Genomic DNA, 21,275 nt, shown 5'->3' on the forward strand with positions numbered 1-21,275 from the left:
AGGGAGGGGGAGCACGCATTGCATTCTGGGTGCTGGCGCGCTTGCAATTTTTGGTACAGGAGCCCAAAAAGTTTAGCCACTACTGTCCTAGGCCTTGTACCATAGTATACCAGCTACAACATCTAAGATCGTATCACAACCAAAGTAACCATATTACAGCTTAGTGCAGGGATGTCAAACTCAATTTCATTGAGGGCCGCATCAGCGCTGTGGTTGACCTGGGGGTGGGCGACTGGGTGGGCATGGCCAGCGGTCAGAAACTCTCAGGAAATTTCTCCTTAGTTCTAGGTTGTTTCTCTCCTTGATTAGTTTCTACCCATTGCTTTTTGTCCTGCCCTCAGGTGTTTTGGAGAATAGCTTGACTCCCCCTCTTCTTTCTGGCAGCCCGAGATTGTCAACTCATAAAATATTTCTATGGTCTTTTTAGAGTTGCCAACAGAAAGGGAGGGGGGAAAGGGGTTTGAAAGAGCAGTGTGGCAGTTTGGAAAGTAAAAGTGCATTCCATAAATAGTTTTTCAAAGATAGTAACTTGCTGACTGAAGTTTCTGCCGGGCAAATATCTAACTGGAGAACATGATTGATGACTCTTTGCTATGGATGTGTCCCATTGGAGAATATGAATTATGATGTACCCAGGAAGTGGGGGAAAACCAGATCAAGAGTGAGAATGAATGATGTGTCTCAGAGTCGGCTACACCCAGGCAGTGCTGGACATGTTAATATATAATAATTAATAAATATATAATAATTCAAAATCCTTTTGAAGGTTTGGAAGTTTGGCTCAAGACTCATGATTTAATTGGGGTAACTGCCGGAATCCTGACAGATATTGGAACACTGCTATCATGTCATTCCTTGTCCTTCTTTTCAAAACTAGACATACCCAATTCCTACAACTGTTCTTTATATATTTTATCCTCCAGTCCCCTAATCATCTTTGTTGCTCTTCTCTGCACTCTTTCTAGAGTCTCAACATCTTCTTTACATTGTGGCGACCACAACTGGATGCAATATTCCAAGTGTCTCTCTATCAATAAATAAATACCACGTGATATTCGTTCTATCGTTGCCCACACGAACTAGAATTTTTACCCAGCTTATTTCTTGAATCACAATCCATGTATCTATCTTCTCTATTTACACACACACACACACACACACACCCTGCATTCTGCACTTTTAATCCCTTCCCAAACACATTGCCGACGGGAACCCCTCGTGTCCTGTGCTCGGTAAAAGTTGACGTTTCACAGCCACTCAGCGCATGGCAAAGCCGTTTCTCGCACATGGAGTTTCTGGTGGGTCACAAGAATATCCCTTCTCCCAAAGCTCTTCCCGCACACCAGGCACTGAAAGGGCTTCTCGCCGGTGTGGGCTCTCTCATGGATGACCAGGCACGTCCGCTGGCTGAAGCTCTTGCCGCACTCAGTGCACTTGTATGGCTTCTCCCCCGTGTGCGTCCTCCGATGGGTCACCAGAAATTGCTTCCTGCTGAAGCTGCGTCCGCAGTCGGCGCAGATGTACGGCTTCTCCCCCGTGTGGGTCCGTTCGTGCTTGATGAGGTCCGACTTGGAAACGAAGCCCTTGCCGCAGTGGGCGCACATGTAGGGCTTCTCCCCCGTGTGGATCCGTTCGTGTTTTATAATGTAGGATTTGCGGCTGAAGCTCTTCCCGCAGTATGAGCAGGAGTAGGGCCGCTCGCCCGTGTGCGAGCGCTGGTGCTCGATCAGTTCGGACCGCCAAACAAAGCCCTTCCCACATTCCAGGCACTTTTTCAACCGCTCATCTTGGATCCTGGGCTGGACCCCAACTCCAACTCCTCCAGCCTGCTGGAAACTTGGTGAGGGGCAAAGAAGGCCGTCCTTTCTCTTTTCTAGGTAGCCTCCTGGCTGGCTTTGAGAGGCCCCCCCTAGTTCTGGTGTACGGGATCTATGATCAGCTCTTGAGCAGAGAATCCGCTGTGATCCTGGTTCTGAAGAATTTTCCAAGGCGTCCTCAGGCGCTTGCTCATCGCCTGTCAGGGAGGAGACAGGGATCTGCGTCATTCTCTGATCTAAACTGTCCAGAACCGCCACCTCACGTTTCACTCAGTGCCGTCTGCCATGAACTCTGGGAAGAAGATGGAAGGGGGGGGAGGATTCGGTGATCACAAACAGTTCATTGTATCTGGGGGTGGGATTCAAATTTTGTAACAACCGGTTCTGTGGCCGTGGCTAGGTAAGCGTGGCCTTGTGACTGTGTGGGTGTGGCTTCTTTTTATTTTTGGCAGCAACCCCCCCCCCCATTTTTTGGGCCTTCTGGGCCTCAAGGAAACCTCCTGGGGGGGCGTTTTTGCTCCCAGAAGACTTCTCTGGGGCCCAGGAAGGCAAAAAATGGAGGAGGGCTCCATTTTTTTGCCATCCTAGGCCTCAGGGAAACCTCCTATGCGAAGCACTAAGTAAGCGAGGGGAATCCCAGCCTAACTGATCACAGGAACAGCTGATCGTCAGGAGGAGAAAAATACCTTAAGGAGGGATTGGACGGGGAAGAACGCGGTGAGCGATGTGGGGCATGCGTGCAATGTTGCCCATGCGCGATAAGGACTGACCAGGCGGGGAGGGGAGGGGCCAGCCAGGGGCACGATTTGCCGGTTCTCTGAACTGCACAGAATCATAACAACCGGTTCTATAGAACCGGTCCGAACCGGTAGAATCCCACCCCTGATTGGATCTGTCAGACGCACGGCTTCAAGGTCAGACGGCCGAGAAGGGAATACATCTGCACACCAACCATCCCAAAACATCTTCTTTGAATTTGATTGGACACTGAGGGAGCAAGCGATGGGAAGCACCTAAGGGAGGGGAAATTACCCTTGGGAATTTGGGCGCACGATTTTCAGTTCTGGCTTTGCTCTCTTGTACTTCACTTGACCTTTTAATCAACGATGCCTTTCCCAACAAAAAGGAGTTAAGGATCGTTCTTGCTTAGAGGCTCAAGCCCTGCAAAACAAGGTTTGCAGTTTGAGGTGTATGGAGAAGACAAAAGGAATGACTTTGAGGGACAGAAGGAAGGGCCGCTACCAAAGCAATAGTCAGATTAAGAGGAGGTTGAGTCTAGGGCTGTGATGGCGAACCTATGGCCCGAGTGCCAGAGGTGGCACGCAGAGCCATTTGTGTGGGCATGTGAGCTCCCAGCCAAACTTACCTGCATGCGCTCCCAGCTTGTTCGAGGCTGTTTTCGCCTCCTGGAGGCTCAAGGGAAGCCTCTGCAGCCTCGGGAGGCTGAAAACGGGCCTTCCACAAATACCGGAAGTGCCGAACGGGCCGCTTTCAGCCTCCCAAGGCTCCCACGGCTTCCTTTGAGCTCCGGGAGGGCAAAAATGGCCTCCCCCAGGCTCCAGAGGCCTTCCGGAGGCTGAAAACGGCCACTTCCACTATTTCTGGAAGGCCTGTTTTTCGCCCTCCTGAGGCTGCAGAGGCTTCCTCGAGCCTCCGGGAGGGCGAAAAAACGGCCTCAAACGGGCTGGAAAATCAGCTGGGAGGTGCGCGTGTGCACAGTGCAGGTAGGGGGCAAGGTGGGGTTGTTGTGTGCGCATGTATTGTGGGTGCTGACACACACACGCCGGCACCCCACAACAAAAAGGTTCACCATCACTGGTCTAGGGCAAGAATGTAACCGGAGTGCCGGCAGTTCTCCACTTAAAACTGTTTAGTAACCGAAATTACAACAACACAGAAAAAAAGCGATCTATGTTCATTTTTCATACTTACGACCGTTGTGGTGTCCCTACGGTCACGTGATCTAAATTCAGATGCTTGGCAACTGAGCCGTATTTATGATATTTGCAGCAGTGGTGGTATTCCAATAAAGTTGCCACCGGTTCGGTGGGCGTGACTTGGTGGCTGCGCTTTGCACGCATGCACACTTTGCGTGCACGTGCGCGTGCAAACATGCACTTTGCGCAGGTGCAGAGGCGTTCTAACTTGCCTCCTGCAAGCCTGCACGATGCTGGTTGCTGCAGCCGCTGCTGCGGGGCGCTATTCTGCGCTGCACAAAGCAGCTGCGCTTTGAATTCTGGCCGTAAAAGTGAGTATGGGAGCCCAGGCGGGTGGTTGGGCCAAACATAGAGCAGCAAAGAGAATTGGTTCGGTCTCCACTGCTCATCGCCGCTACCGGCTCTCCAGAACTGGGCAGAACTGGGTCGAATACCACCACTGGGTTGCAGTGTCCTGGGGTCGTGCGATCACCTTTTGCAATTTTCTGACAAGCAAAGGCTGGCTGACTGAGGAATTCTGGGAGTTGAAGTCCACAAATCTTAAAGTTGCCAAGTTTGGAGACCCCTGTCCTAAGCTACGATTTGTCTACTGAATAAAATATAATTCTCCAGGCTAACAAACATGCTGTGGTTGGCCGGCAGCAGGTGCAGACGGCTAAGGAGAGCGAGGACTCAGATGAGGGGCCAGGACCATTAGGGAGTGGACTGCTGCCTTCAGAGATTGTGGGGGGGCTGGCAGCAGCGATGAGGAAGTTCCTGAGGAGCCTGTGCCAAGTGCGCGTGCACGCTGGGCTGCTCGCAGGAAAGAGCAGCTGCAGCAGCATGGGCGACTCGGAAGTAAGGCTGCAAGGTAATGGCCCCTCCTTCAAGAAGATAAAAAGCCAGCTGTGAATTGGACGTTCTTTGCAGGAAGCAAAGACGTTTTGAAACTCCAGCCTCGTGGACATTGCAGTATCTTAAGTCGGTATTTGAAGACTCTTGTGTTGTGAAATATTTCTTATCTGTGATTCTTGGCAGCCTCGCAGAGTTTTAGCGAGGTTTGTGCTTATCAAAATTAATTAGTTTGCAGCAGCCTTTTAACCAGGGATTCGTAAGACTCATTAAAAGGTTTCTGTTCCCTTTGGTTATTGTTTGTTTTATTGGGAAAGGGTTTGGGTCAGAACACCTGCTAGCAACTGAGCAAAAGAAGCCACAATCAAGCCAACATAGAAAATCATGGCTACAGAAGGGAGGCCCTTACCCAGAGATGCGCCATCCTCCTCTTCCTCCTCCTCTTCCTCCTCCTCCTGTTTGATTTCACCTAAAATGACCTTCTGCCAGGAATCCGACGATGCTTCCTTAGCCACCTGAAAACAGATCACCTCTTCTTTAAGGAATCTCAGCCACTGCAGTGGAAGTCCACGCATCACAAAGCAAGCTGTAACCAAGTCAAAATTCACAAAAAGATTTTTAGAAGCAGACCAATCTTAACAGATGCAATTTATTCTGTCTTTTAGGTTTGAGAGGACTGCCCAAAATCTCCAAGCAATTGAAAATAATAACAGGAAGAGAGAATCAAGAATTAGGTTAAAGTCTGTAGAGCAGAGGTCTCATTCTCGCGGCCCCCGGGCCAATTGCGGCCTGCAGGACGATATCCTGTGGCCCCCACCGTGATATGAAAGTATAATATTACTGTATAATATAAAGTATAATATAAAGTATAATATTATGCGGCCCAGCCTCACCCAGACTCTGAATCCAGCAGCCCCCAGGTAAATTGTGTTTGGGACCCCTGCTGTAGAGATTGTCAGTCATTCAGACTCATCATTTTAAATCCCGCGGACCAGAGACCCTGGGAAAATCCCCCCCAAAAAATTTGCAGGAAAATTCCCCACCCCATTTTCCTACCGATTGATCATTCTTTACTAGGGATCGCAGGATACCGCCTCCAGCTCCATTCTCAGGGGGAAAGAGAGAGAGAGAGAGAGAGAGAGAGAGAGACTTTTTGCTTCATGCAAGGAAAGCAGCAGATGCAGCAGAAGTCTTTCTTTCTCTCCCCCAAATGCCGCCAGAAATGAGTCTTTGTGAGATTTGTCGTGCTGGCGCAGCCTCTTGGAGCAGGAGGCCTTGCAAGGGTCCCAAAGACTCATTACTGGCGGAGTTTGGGGGAAAGAAAGAAAGACTTTTGCTGTTTTCTTAGCGTGCAGCCAAAAGCAGAAGAAAAAAGTGGAAAGAAGAGCCTGGTGGCCCAGTGAGGTGAGTGGGGCAAGTTCCCCCCCTCCGCCTTTCCCCCCTCCCCTCACTACCTCGTGTTGTTCGCAATGCAAGCAACGCAAGCCTTGTGTTCCCGCGGGCCATGTGTGCGGTGCAGCCTTGTGTAATCCTGCACAACCTGGATTAATTGCTTTGCGGGGGGGATGACATTTCTTCTCCAAACCACCAACATTTTCTTGCGGACCACCGGTGGTCCCTGGCCCACCGGTTGGTGACCCACTGATCTAAACCAGGGGTCCTCAACCACCGGGCCGCGGACCGGTACCGGTCCATGGAGCACTCTGTACCGGGCCGCAAAGAATTTTTTTTTAAAAAAAATGGTGGCTTTCTTCGCCTTCGGTGAATGCTGGTGGGATCGGGGATCAAGGACACAAATGAAAGAAGGGGAGGGAGGAAGCAACCAAAGCCTGTCCTGCTCTCTGGCTCAGCGGCTTCGGTTTCCTCCCGCCTCGTCCTCTCTCAGTCGCTCTCTGCTGCTCCACCAGCCCAGGAAGAAACTGCTTCAAAGAAGCCGGGGGTGGCTTTTCCTGTCGCCGCAGCTCCTCCGAAGCGCCCGTTCACCCCACCCCCCCGCCTGCGCACAAGTTCACTTCAGTGCCCCGCCTGCCTGTCTGGTTGTTTGGGAGCAGCTTCGCTGAGAATAATAACTATTTGCCTCTTTTATCAGCCAAGCTGCTCCAAATGAAGAAGGCAGGCAGGCAGGCAGAACGGAGCACTGTGGATTGAACCGCAGTGGGCGGGCGGGGTGGGGGTAAACGGCGCTTTGGAGGAGCTGCGGCGACAGGAAAAGCCACACACACACACCCCGGCTTCTTTGAAGCAGTTTCTTCCTGGGCTGGTGGAGCAGCGAGAGAGCGACTGAGAGAGGAACGAGGCAGACACCTGAGGGAGGGAGACACCTGAGGGATGGGGCTGAGGGAGGCAGGGCCGAGGCGCCCTGAACTTGGTGGTTTGCTGGCAGACGCTTTTGATTACCCGACTAGGTAACAAGATCAGATGTTACCTAGTCAGGTAATGAAACGTCTGCAAGCAAACCACCAAACTTGGATTCTTCCCCCCGGTCCTTGAAAAAGTGTTTGTGCTTGAAACTGGTCCCTGGTACAAAAAGGTTGGGGACCCACTGATCTAAACCACATCCCACATGAAACGACCGGGCTCAAATGATACTCACTGGTTCTTTCCAAGCCTCCTCCTCTTGCTGCCCCAGCAGGAAACCTTCTGCCAAGGCCACTGCCTGGGTGCAATTCTCGGGCTCAACCTCTCGGAGCCAGGACTGGATTCGTGGGGGCAAGACGTTCAGGAATTGCTCCAGGACCACCAGTCCGAGGATCTGTTCTTTGGTGTGCCTTTCAGGTTGCAGCCACAAGTTGCCAAGTTCCCAGAGGTGGTGGCGCACCTCTCGCGGCCCCTCAGCCTCCTGGAAGCCAAACTGCCTGAAGGGCAGGCGCTGAGTTTCTAACCCGGCTGTCCCTTCCTTCTGGATCTCCTCCTTCACTTTCTGCCTGAGGCTCCTGGCGCTGGCCCAGAGGCCGCTGTCGCTCAAAGGGGTCTCTTTGCCAAGGTCTGGCAGGAGATGGGCCATTTCCACACCTCCCGAGGGGTCCAGTGGGCTGGAGCTGCAAGCACCCCTTAAAGAAGAGATGGCGACCCCCCCACACACACAGTGGACGAATGGCTACAAAAGTTGGTGTGGAGTTAGCAGAGACGGCTAAACGGACTGCTCTGGTTGAAGAAAAGAACCCAATTAGTTTTGTTTTGACTTGGAAACCGCTTCTGGACTTTGTGCTCGAGGTGTGTGCGGGGTGGGGGAATGAAATTGTGGTTTGGGGTTTTGCCGATTAGATAGCTTTGTTAGAATAGAATAGGACAGGACAGGACAGAATAGAACAGAATCCTTTATTGGCCAAGTGTGATTGGACACACAAGAAAATTGTCTTGGTGCAGATGCTCTCAGTGTACATAAAAGAAAAGATATATTCATCAAGAAACATAAGGTAATGGAATGGAATGGAATAGAATAGAATAGAATAGAATAGAATAGAATAGAATAGAATAGAATAGAATAGAATAGAATAGGACAGAACAGAACAGAACAGAATTTTTATTGGCCAAGTGTGATTGGACACACAAGAAAATTGTCTTGGTGCAGATGCTCTCAGTGTACATAAAAGAAAAGATATATTCATCAAGAAACATAAGGTAATGGAATGGAATGGAATAGAATAGAATAGAATAGAATAGAATAGAATAGAATAGAATAGAATAGAATAGAATAGAATAGGACAGAACAGAACAGAACAGAATTTTTATTGGCCAAGTGTGATTGGACACACAAGAAAATTGTCTTGGTGCAAATGCTCTCAGTATACATAAAAGAAAAGATATATTCATCAAGAAACATAAGGTAATGGAATGGAATGGAATAGAATAGAATAGAATAGAATAGAATAGAATAGAATAGAATAGAATAGAATAGGACAGAACAGAACAGAACAGAATTCTTTATTGGCCAAGTGTGATTGGACACACAAGAAAATTGTCTTGGTGCAAATGCTCTCAGTGTACATAAAAGAAAAGATATATTCACAAGAAACATAAGGTAATGGAATGGAATGGAATGGAATGGAATGGAATGGAATAGAATAGAATAGAATAGAATAGAATAGAATAGAATAGAATAGGACAGAACAGAACAGAACAGAATCCTTTATTGGCCAAGTGTGATTGGACACACAAGAAAATTGTCTTGGTGCAAATGCTCTCAGTATACATAAAAGAAAAGATATATTCATCAAGAAACATAAGGTAATGGAATGGAATGGAATAGAATAGAATAGAATAGAATAGAATAGAATAGAATAGAATAGAATAGGACAGAACAGAACAGAACAGAATTCTTTATTGGCCAAGTGTGATTGGACACACAAGAAAATTGTCTTGGTGCAAATGCTCTCAGTGTACATAAAAGAAAAGATATATTCGTCAAGAAACATAAGGTAATGGAATGGAATGGAATGGAATGGAATAGAATAGAATAGAATAGAATAGAATAGAATAGAATAGAATAGAATAGGACAGGACAGAACAGAACAGAACAGAATAGAATCCTTTATTGGCCAAGTGTGATTGGACACACAAGAAAATTGTCTTGGTGCAAATGCTCTCAGTGTACATAAAAGAAAAGATATATTCATCAAGAAACATAAGGTAATGGAATGGAATGGAATGGAATGGAATGGAATAGAATAGAATAGAATAGAATAGAATAGAATAGAATAGAATAGAATAATAGAATAGAATAGAATAGAATAGAATAGAATAGAATAGAATAGAATAGAATAGAATAGAATAGAACAGAACAGAACAGAACAGAATCCTTTATTGGCCAAGTGTGATTGGACACACAAGAAAATTGTCTTGGTGCAAATGCTCTCAGTATACATAAAAGAAAAGATATATTCATCAAGAAACATAAGGTAATGGAATGGAATGGAATAGAATAGAATAGAATAGAATAGAATAGAATAGAATAGGACAGAACAGAACAGAACAGAATTCTTTATTGGCCAAGTGTGATTGGACACACAAGAAAATTGTCTTGGTGCAAATGCTCTCAGTATACATAAAAGAAAAGATATATTCACAAGAAACATAAGGTAATGGAATGGAATAGAATAGAATAGAATAGAATAGAATAGAATAGAATAGAATAGAATAGAATAGAATAGAATAGAATAGAATAGAATAGAATAGAATAGAATAGAATAGAATAGAATAGAATCCTTTATTGGCCAAGTGTGATTGGACACACAAGAAAATTGTCTTGGTGCAAATGCTCTCAGTGTACATAAAAGAAAAGATATATTCGTCAAGAAACATAAGGTAATGGAATGGAATGGAATGGAATGGAATAGAATAGAATAGAATAGAATAGAATAGAATAGAATAGAATAGAATAGAATAGAATAGAATAGAATAGAACAGGACAGAACAGAACAGAACAGAACAGAATAGAATCCTTTATTGGCCAAGTGTGATTGGACACACAAGAAAATTGTCTTGGTGCAAATGCTCTCAGTGTACATAAAAGAAAAGATATATTCATCAAGAAACATAAGGTAATGGAATGGAATAGAATAGAATAGAATAGAATAGAATAGAATAGAATAGAATAGGACAGAACAGAACAGAACAGAATTCTTTATTGGCCAAGTGTGATTGGACACACAAGAAAATTGTCTTGGTGCAAATGCTCTCAGTATACATAAAAGAAAAGATATATTCAGCCAAGAAACATAAGGTAATGGAATGGAATGGAATGGAATGGAATGGAATAGAATAGAATAGAATAGAATAGAATAGAATAGAATAGAATAGAATAGAATAGAATAGGACAGAACAGAACAGAACAGAACAGAATAGAATCCTTTATTGGCCAAGTGTGATTGGACACACAAGAAAATTGTCTTGGTGCAAATGCTCTCAGTGTACATAAAAGAAAAGATATATTCATCAAGAAACATAAGGTAATGGAATGGAATAGAATAGAATAGAATAGAATAGAATAGAATAGAATAGAATAGGACAGAACAGAACAGAACAGAATTCTTTATTGGCCAAGTGTGATTGGACACACAAGAAAATTGTCTTGGTGCAAATGCTCTCAGTGTACATAAAAGAAAAGATATATTCGTCAAGAAACATAAGGTAATGGAATGGAATGGAATGGAATGGAATGGAATAGAATAGAATAGAATAGAATAGAATAGAATAGAATAGAATAGAATAGAATAGAATAGAATAGAATAGGACAGAACAGAACAGAACAGAATTCTTTATTGGCCAAGTGTGATTGGACACACAAGAAAATTGTCTTGGTGCAAATGCTCTCAGTGTACATAAAAGAAAAGATATATTCGTCAAGAAACATAAGGTAATGGAATGGAATGGAATAGAATAGAATAGAATAGAATAGAATAGAATAGAATAGAATAGAATAGAATAGAATAGAATAGGACAGAACAGAACAGAACAGAATTCTTTATTGGCCAAGTGTGATTGGACACACAAGAAAATTGTCTTGGTGCAAATGCTCTCAGTGTACATAAAAGAAAAGATATATTCACAAGAAACATAAGGTAATGGAATGGAATGGAATAGAATAGAATAGAATAGAATAGAATAGAATAGAATAGAATAGAATAGAATAGAATAGAATAGGACAGAACAGAACAGAACAGAATTCTTTATTGGCCAAGTGTGATTGGACACACAAGAAAATTGTCTTGGTGCAAATGCTCTCAGTGTACATAAAAGAAAAGATATATTCACAAGAAACATAAGGTAATGGAATGGAATGGAATGGAATGGAATGGAATGGAATGGAATGGAATAGAATAGAATAGAATAGAATAGAATAGAATAGAATAGAATAGAATAGGACAGAACAGAACAGAACAGAATTCTTTATTGGCCAAGTGTGATTGGACACACAAGAAAATTGTCTTGGTGCAAATGCTCTCAGTGTACATAAAAGAAAAGATATATTCGTCAAAGAAACATAAGGTAATGGAATGGAATGGAATGGAATGGAATGGAATGGAATGGAATGGAATGGAATAGAATAGAATAGAATAGAATAGAATAGAATAGAATAGAATAGGACAGAACAGAACAGAACAGAATTCTTTATTGGCCAAGTGTGATTGGACACACAAGAAAATTGTCTTGGTGCAAATGCTCTCAGTGTACATAAAAGAAAAGATATATTCGTCAAGAAACATAAGGTAATGGAATGGAATGGAATAGAATAGAATAGAATAGAATAGAATAGAATAGAATAGAATAGAATAGAATAGAATAGAATAGGACAGAACAGAACAGAACAGAATTCTTTATTGGCCAAGTGTGATTGGACACACAAGAAAATTGTCTTGGTGCAAATGCTCTCAGTGTACATAAAAGAAAAGATATATTCGTCAAGAAACATAAGGTAATGGAATGGAATGGAATGGAATGGAATGGAATGGAATGGAATGGAATAGAATAGAATAGAATAGAATAGAATAGAATAGAATAGAATAGAATAGAATAGAATAGAATAGAATAGGACAGAACAGAACAGAACAGAACAGAACAGAATTCTTTATTGGCCAAGTGTGATTGGACACACAAGAAAATTGTCTTGGTGCAAATGCTCTCAGTATACATAAAAGAAAAGATATATTCGTCAAGAAACATAAGGTAATGGAATGGAATGGAATGGAATGGAATAGAATAGAATAGAATAGAATAGAATAGAATAGAATAGAATAGAACAGAACAGAACAGAACAGAACAGAACAGAATCTTTTATTGGCCAAGTGTGATTGGACACACAAGAAAATTGTCTTGGTGCAAATGCTCTCAGTATACATAAAAGAAAAGATATATTCGTCAAGAAACATAAGGTAATGGAATGGAATGGAATGGAATGGAATAGAATAGAATAGAATAGAATAGAATAGAATAGAATAGAATAGAATAGAATAGAATAGAATAGAATAGAATAGAATAGAATAGAATAGAATAGAATAGAACAGGACAGAACAGAACAGAACAGAACAGAACAGAATCCTTTATTGGCCAAGTGTGATTGGACACACAAGAAAATTGTCTTGGTGCAAATGCTCTCAGTGTACATAAAAGAAAAGATATATTCATCAAGAAACATAAGGTAATGGAATGGAATGGAATGGAATAGAATAGAATAGAATAGAATAGAATAGAATAGAATAGAATAGAATAGAACAGGACAGAACAGAACAGAACAGAACAGAACAGAACAGAATCCTTTATTGGCCAAGTGTGATTGGACACACAAGAAAATTGTCTTGGTGCAGATGCTCTCAGTGTACATAAAAGAAAAGATATATTCACAAGAAACATAAGGTAATGGAATGGAATGGAATGGAATGGAATGGAATAGAATAGAATAGAATAGAATAGAATAGAATAGAATAGAATAGAACAGAACAGAACAGAACAGAACAGAATCCTTTATTGGCCAAGTGTGATTGGACACACAAGAAAATTGTCTTGGTGCAGATGCTCTCAGTATACATAAAAGAAAAGATATATTCACAAGAAACATAAGGTAATGGAATGGAATGGAATGGAATGGAATGGAATGGAATAGAATAGAATAGAATAGAATAGAATAGAATAGAATAGAATAGAACAGAACAGAACAGAACAGAACAGAACAGAACAGAATCCTTTATTGGCCAAGTGTGATTGGACACACAAGAAAATTGTCTTGGTGCAAATGCTCTCAGTATACATAAAAGAAAAGATATATTCATCAAGAAACATAAGGTAATGGAATGGAATGGAATAGAATAGAATAGAATAGAATAGAATAGAATAGAATAGAATAGAATAGAATAGAATAGGACAGAACAGAACAGAACAGAACAGAACAGAACAGAATAGAATCCTTTATTGGCCAAGTGTGATTGGACACACAAGAAAATTGTCTTGGTGCAAATGCTCTCAGTGTACATAAAAGAAAAGATATATTCATCAAGAAACATAAGGTAATGGAATGGAATGGAATGGAATGGAATGGAATGGAATGAATAGAATAGAATAGAATAGAATAGAATAGAATAGAATAGGACAGAACAGAACAGAATAGAATCCTTTATTGGCCAAGTGTGATTGGACACACAAGAAAATTGTCTTGGTGCAAATGCTCTCAGTGTACATAAAAGAAAAGATATATTCTGTCCAAGAAACATAAGGTAATGGAATGGAATGGAATGGAATGGAATAGAATAGAATAGAATGGAATAGAATAGAATAGAATAGAATAGAATAGAATAGAATAATAGAATAGAATAGAATAGAATAGAATAGAATAGAATAGAATAGAATAGAATAGAATAGAATAGAACAGAACAGAACAGAACAGAACCTTTATTGGCCAAGTGTGATTGGACACACAAGAAAATTGTCTTGGTGCAGATGCTCTCAGTATACATAAAAGAAAAGATATATTCATCAAGAAACATAAGGTAATGGAATGGAATGGAATGGAATGGAATGGAATGGAATAGAATAGAATAGAATAGAATAGAATAGAATAGAACAGAACAGAACAGAACAGAACAGAACAGAATCCTTTATTGGCCAAGTGTGATTGGACACACAAGAAAATTGTCTTGGTGCAAATGCTCTCAGTATACATAAAAGAAAAGATATATTCATCAAGAAACATAAGGTAATGGAATGGAATGGAATAGAATAGAATAGAATAGAATAGAATAGAATAGAATAGAATAGAATAGAATAGGACAGAACAGAACAGAACAGAACAGAACAGAACAGAATAGAATCCTTTATTGGCCAAGTGTGATTGGACACACAAGAAAATTGTCTTGGTGCAAATGCTCTCAGTGTACATAAAAGAAAAGATATATTCGTCAAGAAACATAAGGTAATGGAATGGAATGGAATGGAATGGAATAGAATAGAATAGAATAGAATAGAATAATAGAATAGAATAGAATAGAATAGAATAGAATAGAATAGAATAGAATAATAGAATAGAATAGAATAGAATAGAATAGAATAGAATAGAACAGAATAGAATAGAACAGAATAGAACAGAACAGAACAGAACAGAACAGAACAGAATTCTTTATTGGCCAAGTGTGATTGGACACACAAGAAAATTGTCTTGGTGCAAATGCTCTCAGTATACATAAAAGAAAAGATATATTCGTCAAGAAACATAAGGTAATGGAATGGAATGGAATGGAATGGAATAGAATAGAATAGAATAGAATAGAATAGAATAGAATAGAATAGAATAGAATAGGACAGAACAGAACAGAACAGAACAGAACAGAATCCTTTATTGGCCAAGTGTGATTGGACACACAAGAAAATTGTCTTGGTGCAAATGCTCTCAGTGTACATAAAAGAAAAGATATATTCATCAAGAAACATAAGGTAATGGAATGGAATGGAATGGAATGGAATGGAATAGAATAGAATAGAATAGAATAGAATAGAATAGAATAGGACAGAACAGAACAGAACAGAACAGAATCCTTTATTGGCCAAGTGTGATTGGACACACAAGAAAATTGTCTTGGTGCAGATGCTCTCAGTATACATAAAAGAAAAGATATATTCGTCAAGAAACATAAGGTAGAATAGAATAGAATAGAATAGAATAGAATAGAATAGAATAGAATAGAATAGAATAGGACAGAACAGAACAGAACAGAATAGAATCCTTTATTGGCCAAGTGTGATTGGACACACAAGAAAATTGTCTTGGTGCAAATGCTCTCAGTGTACATAAAAGAAAAGATATATTCGTCAAGAAACATAAGGTAATGGAATGGAATGGAATGGAATGGAATAGAATAGAATAGAATAGAATAGAATAATAGAATAGAATAGAATAGAACAGAATAGAATAGAATAGAATAGAATAATAGAATAGAATAGAATAGAATAGAATAGAATAGAATAGAACAGAATAGAATAGAACAGAATAGAACAGAACAGAACAGAACAGAACAGAACAGAATTCTTTATTGGCCAAGTGTGATTGGACACACAAGAAAATTGTCTTGGTGCAAATGCTCTCAGTATACATAAAAGAAAAGATATATTCGTCAAGAAACATAAGGTAATGGAATGGAATGGAATGGAATGGAATAGAATAGAATAGAATAGAATAGAATAGAATAGAATAGAATAGAATAGAATAGGACAGAACAGAACAGAACAGAACAGAACAGAATCCTTTATTGGCCAAGTGTGATTGGACACACAAGAAAATTGTCTTGGTGCAAATGCTCTCAGTGTACATAAAAGAAAAGATATATTCACAAGAAACATAAGGTAATGGAATGGAATGGAATGGAATGGAATGGAATAGAATAGAATAGAATAGAATAGAATAGAATAGAATAGGACAGAACAGAACAGAACAGAATAGAATCCTTTATTGGCCAAGTGTGATTGGACACACAAGAAAATTGTCTTGGTGCAAATGCTCTCAGTGTACATAAAAGAAAAGATATATTCACAAGAAACATAAGGTAATGGAATGGAATGGAATGGAATGGAATAGAATAGAATAGAATAGAATAGAATAGAATAGAATAGAATAGAATAGAATAGAATAGAATAGAATAGGACAGAACAGAACAGAACAGAATAGAATCCTTTATTGGCCAAGTGTGATTGGACACACAAGAAAATTGTCTTGGTGCAAATGCTCTCAGTGTACATAAAAGAAAAGATATATTCATCAAGAAACATAAGGTAATGGAATGGAATGGAATGGAATAGAATAGAATAGAATAGAATAGAATAGAATAGAATAGAATAGAATAGAATAGAATAGAATAGAATAGAACAGGACAGAACAGAACAGAACAGAACAGAATAGAATCCTTTATTGGCCAAGTGTGATTGGACACACAAGAAAATTGTCTTGGTGCAAATGCTCTCAGTGTACATAAAAGAAAAGATATATTCATCAAGAAACATAAGGTAATGGAATGGAATGGAATGGAATGGAATGGAATGGAATAGAATAGAATAGAATAGAATAGAATAGAATAGAATAGAATAGAATAGAATAGAATAGAATAGAATAGAATAGAACCTTTATTGGCCAAGTGTGATTGGACACACAAGAAAATTGTCTTGGTGCAAATGCTCTCAGTGTACATAAAAGAAAAGATATATTCATCAAGAAACATAAGGTAGAATAGAATAGAATAGAATAGAATAGAATAGAATAGAATAGAACAGAACAGAACAGAACAGAACAGAACAGAATAGAATAGAATAGAATAGAATAGAATAGAATCCTTTATTGGCCAAGTGTGATTGGACACACAAGAAAATTGTCTTGGTGCAAATGCTCTCAGTGTACATAAAAGAAAAGGTATATTCATCAAGAAACATAAGGTAGAATAGAATAGAATAGAATAGAATAGAATAGAATAGAATAGAATAGAATAGAATAGAATAGAATAGAATAGAATCCTTTATTGGCCAAGTGTGATTGGACACACAAGAAAATTGTCTTGGTGCAAATGCTCTCAGTGTACATAAAAGAAAAGGTATATTCATCAAGAAACATAAGGTAGAATAGAATAGAATAGAATAGAATAGAATAGAATAGAATAGAATAGAATAGAATAGAATAGAATAGAATAGAATAGAATAGAATCCTTTATTGGCCAAGTGTGATTGGACACACAAGAAAATTGTCTTGGTGCAAATGCTCTCAGTGTACATAAAAGAAAAGATATATTCATCAAGAAACATAAGGTAATGGAATGGAATGGAATGGAATGGAATAGAATAGAATAGAATAGAATAGAATAGAATAGAATAGAATAGAATAGAATAGAATAGAATAGGACAGAACAGAACAGAACAGAACAGAACAGAATCCTTTATTGGCCAAGTGTGATTGGACACACAAGAAAATTGTCTTGGTGCAGATGCTCTCAGTGTACATAAAAGAAAAGATATATTCGTCAAGAAACATAAGGTAATGGAATGGAATGGAATGGAATGGAATAGAATAGAATAGAATAGAATAGAATAGAATAGAATAGAATAGAATAGAATAGGACAGAACAGAACAGAACAGAACAGAACAGAACAGAATTTTTATTGGCCAAGTGTGATTGGACACACAAGAAAATTGTCTTGGTGCAAATGCTCTCAGTGTACATAAAAGAAAAGATATATTCGTCAAGAAACATAAGGTAATGGAATGGAATGGAATGGAATGGAATAGAATAGAATAGAATAGAATAGAATAGAATAGAATAGAATAGAATAGAATAGAATAGGACAGAACAGAACAGAACAGAACAGAACAGAATCCTTTATTGGCCAAGTGTGATTGGACACACAAGAAAAATTGTCTTGGTGCAAATGCTCTCAGTGTACATAAAAGAAAAGATATATTCATCAAGAAACATAAGGTAATGGAATGGAATGGAATAGAATAGAATAGAATAGAATAGAATAGAATAGAATAGAATAGAATAGAATAGAACAGGACAGAACAGAACAGAACAGAACAGAACAGAATCCTTTATTGGCCAAGTGTGATTGGACACACAAGAAAATTGTCTTGGTGCAGATGCTCTCAGTGTACATAAAAGAAAAGATATATTCACAAGAAACATAAGGTAATGGAATGGAATGGAATGGAATGGAATGGAATAGAATAGAATAGAATAGAATAGAATAGAATAGAATAGAATAGGACAGAACAGAACAGAACAGAATCCTTTATTGGCCAAGTGTGATTGGACACACAAGAAAATTGTCTTGGTGCAAATGCTCTCAGTGTACATAAAAGAAAAGATATATTCATCAAGAAACATAAGGTAATGGAATGGAATGGAATGGAATGGAATAGAATAGAATAGAATAGAATAGAATAGAATAGAATAGAATAGAATAGAATAGAATAGAATAGAATCCTTTATTGGCCAAGTGTGATTGGACACACAAGAAAATTGTCTTGGTGCAAATGCTCTCAGTGTACATAAAAGAAAAGATATATTCATCAAGAAACATAAGGTAGAATAGAATAGAATAGAATAGAATAGAATAGAATAGAATAGAATAGAACAGAACAGAACAGAACAGAACAGAACAGAACAGAATAGAATAGAATAGAATAGAATAGAATCCTTTATTGGCCAAGTGTGATTGGACACACAAGAAAATTGTCTTGGTGCAAATGCTCTCAGTGTACATAAAAGAAAAGGTATATTCATCAAGAAACATAAGGTAGAATAGAATAGAATAGAATAGAATAGAATAGAATAGAATAGAATAGAATAGAATAGAATAGAATCCTTTATTGGCCAAGTGTGATTGGACACACAAGAAAATTGTCTTGGTGCAAATGCTCTCAGTGTACATAAAAGAAAAGGTATATTCATCAAGAAACATAAGGTAGAATAGAATAGAATAGAATAGAATAGAATAGAATAGAATAGAATAGAATAGAATAGAATAGAATAGAATAGAATAGAATAGAATAGAATCCTTTATTGGCCAAGTGTGATTGGACACAGAAGAAAATTGTCTTGGTGCAAATGCTCTCAGTGTACATAAAAAGAAAAGATATATTCATCAAGAAACATAAGGTAGAATAGAATAGAATAGAATAGAATAGAATAGAATAGAATAGAATAGAATAGAATAGAATAGAATAGGAGAGGAGAGGAGAGGAGAGAAGAGAAGAAAAATTATTTATTCCTTGGACACCCAAGGAATTTCTTTCTGTGCAAATGCTCTCAGTGTACATAAAGGAAAAGATACATTTGTCACGAATCACAAGGTACAACACTTAATAATAGTCCTAGGGTACAATAAGCAATCAAATCACACTAGAAAACAGTCAATATAAATCATAAGGATACGTTGTTATAAAAATGTCTAATTTATATAAAAGTAAAGAAGTTGAGGTTTGATGCTATTATCTTATTCTACCGCATCAAAAGGAGTTGGAAGTCAACACTTTCCTCCCCTCTTACCTTACACTTTTCTCTTCCCCTTTTCCTCCCCTATTTTCCCCTTATTTTCTTTTGCATTTTGTACTTATATTTTGATAAATAAAACTTTTGAACACACACACACAAAGAACGGAACGTGAAAATATTAGAATCCTCTCTAATCACCTGGTGTAAATGGGGATGGATTTATTGATTGATTTAAAACGTTTTGAATAGGTGCCCGCCTTATACTAAACCAGGGAGCTCACCATCAAAGGATGGCCCTTCCTGAATCGAACTGTAATTACATTCACTTTAAGATCTGTTGGCTTTCTCTGCGCAGAGAGATTAGTCATTTCATTTCTCACTATTTCTCATGTCTCACTCGATCAATCTGACTTTGATTTCTCAGTTTAGAGCAGAGAGTGACTGGCAATGTCACCAAGTCAGCTTCTATGCCAACTAGAATCTGGGTTTCCCCAACAGCACCTTAACCACTACCCTATACAAATAAATAAATAAATAAATAAATATGTATATGTATGTGTGTGTGTGTGTGTGTGTATGTGTATACACATACCGTATTTCTCATATAATAAGGCTGGGTCTTATTTTTTTTGAGCCCCCCAAAAATGGCTAGGCCGTCTTTTCGGGGGGGACTTAATTCCCCCCCCCCCTTGCATCTTCGAGCGGGTGGGTGGCGACGGCTTGGATGTTGACCTCGGCGTTGGTGGGGCACTTGCGGGGTCAACGCAGGCAGCACCATATCCGGTGTGCAACAAAAGTACTTCCTAACGGCAAGCCCCCACCATTCCCCCATTTCGCATGTTTTAATATAGGCCTTAATTTGGGGGGAGGGGCTTAATTTCATTTCATGCCTATAAAACATGCTGGGACTTCCTATTGGGGGAGGCCGTATTGTTGGAGAAACAGGGTATATACATACACACACACCTATAAACACACACACACACACACACACCTATAAACACACACACACATATATTAATGTATATGTACATACACACACACACACACACACACACACACACACACATTCACACATGCACAGACATACACAGAGAAAATAATTACATACAACCAAATCACTGACAATGTCGGGTGCATGATTGTAAAATTTTGAATTCAATGAACAGCTTGTCTTGCAAGAAATAAAACACATTTTTAAGTTTCAACCATTATCATATTTAGCTTGTTGTCTATTTGCAGTATTTTACTATGGTAAAACAGCCAAGTAAACAGGAGAACCAATGAGGATACTACCAATGACTACCTTTAAAAAAAAGCTGAACTATTACTTTATAATATTTTAGGGAGGATGAGTGTCTTCAAAGTGACATCTTACTGTTTCTGCAAGCTATTAAAGGTTCTTTTATTTTTACAGTTAAAACTGTTGTCTTTATCACTGTCCTGTTTCTTTTTTTTCTCTTAAAGATAATTTTTCAAATACTACATCCCTTTTACTGCTCCTGTTGGGAGTTTGCAGTGTCTCCGCACACACCGCCACAGGTCCAGCCTGCTCAACCCTAAAGCAAAACAAGCCACCTTAGGGCCAAGCTCTTTTGTGTGAACCCAAAATAGAAATAGATGGAATAGATAGAAATAAGCCAAAAACCATGGTTTCATCAACCCTGGTTGGGTTCAACCAAGATTGATTAAAAACCATGGTTGATGGCTTAGCATGTTGGGTTCACACAAAA

The 21,275-nt window shown here is 39.5% G+C and overlaps 2 protein-coding genes across 3 annotated transcripts in view; one reads left to right on the forward strand and one right to left on the reverse strand.

The window, feature by feature from the left end:
- The window catches only part of LOC113428961 (uncharacterized), a 103,081-nt gene that overhangs the window by 49,068 nt on the left and 32,738 nt on the right, over positions 1–21,275 (forward strand). The window lies entirely within an intron of this gene.
- On the reverse strand, positions 693–7,894 carry LOC148131750 (zinc finger protein 24-like). 2 transcript variants are annotated; one of them, XM_087953246.1, is made up of 3 exons: positions 7,179–7,894; positions 4,995–5,139; positions 693–2,014 (listed from the first exon to the last, which is right to left on the reverse strand). In XM_087953246.1, the coding sequence occupies exons 1-3, from the start codon at positions 7,587–7,589 to the stop codon at positions 1,248–1,250; spliced, it is 1,323 nt and encodes a 440-aa protein (XP_087809372.1). In that variant the 5' UTR covers positions 7,590–7,894; the 3' UTR covers positions 693–1,247. The 2 variants fall into 2 exon arrangements, with proteins under 2 accessions (XP_087809372.1, XP_087809371.1); XM_087953245.1 differs by having other exon boundaries at positions 695–2,014; positions 4,995–5,100.

This window comes from Notechis scutatus, chromosome 2 (assembly GCF_049901735.1).
Source record: "Notechis scutatus isolate UNSWTSFEM ecotype Mainland chromosome 2, rNotScu1.2, whole genome shotgun sequence".
Classification (NCBI taxonomy): Eukaryota; Metazoa; Chordata; class Lepidosauria; order Squamata; family Elapidae; genus Notechis; species Notechis scutatus.

Excerpts from the sequence above, each read along its gene's own strand:
- LOC148131750 (XM_087953246.1), bottom strand. The coding sequence starts at position 7,589 with ATGGCCCATCTCCTGCCAGACCTTGGCAAAGAGACCCCTTTGAGCGAC. Across the intron at positions 5,140-7,178 it reads AGGAGGCTTGGAAAGAACCA|TGGCTGAGATTCCTTAAAGA; the intron begins GTGAGTATCATT and ends CTTCCACTGCAG. Across the intron at positions 2,015-4,994 it reads GGAGGATGGCGCATCTCTGG|GCGATGAGCAAGCGCCTGAG; the intron begins GTAAGGGCCTCC and ends CCTCCCTGACAG.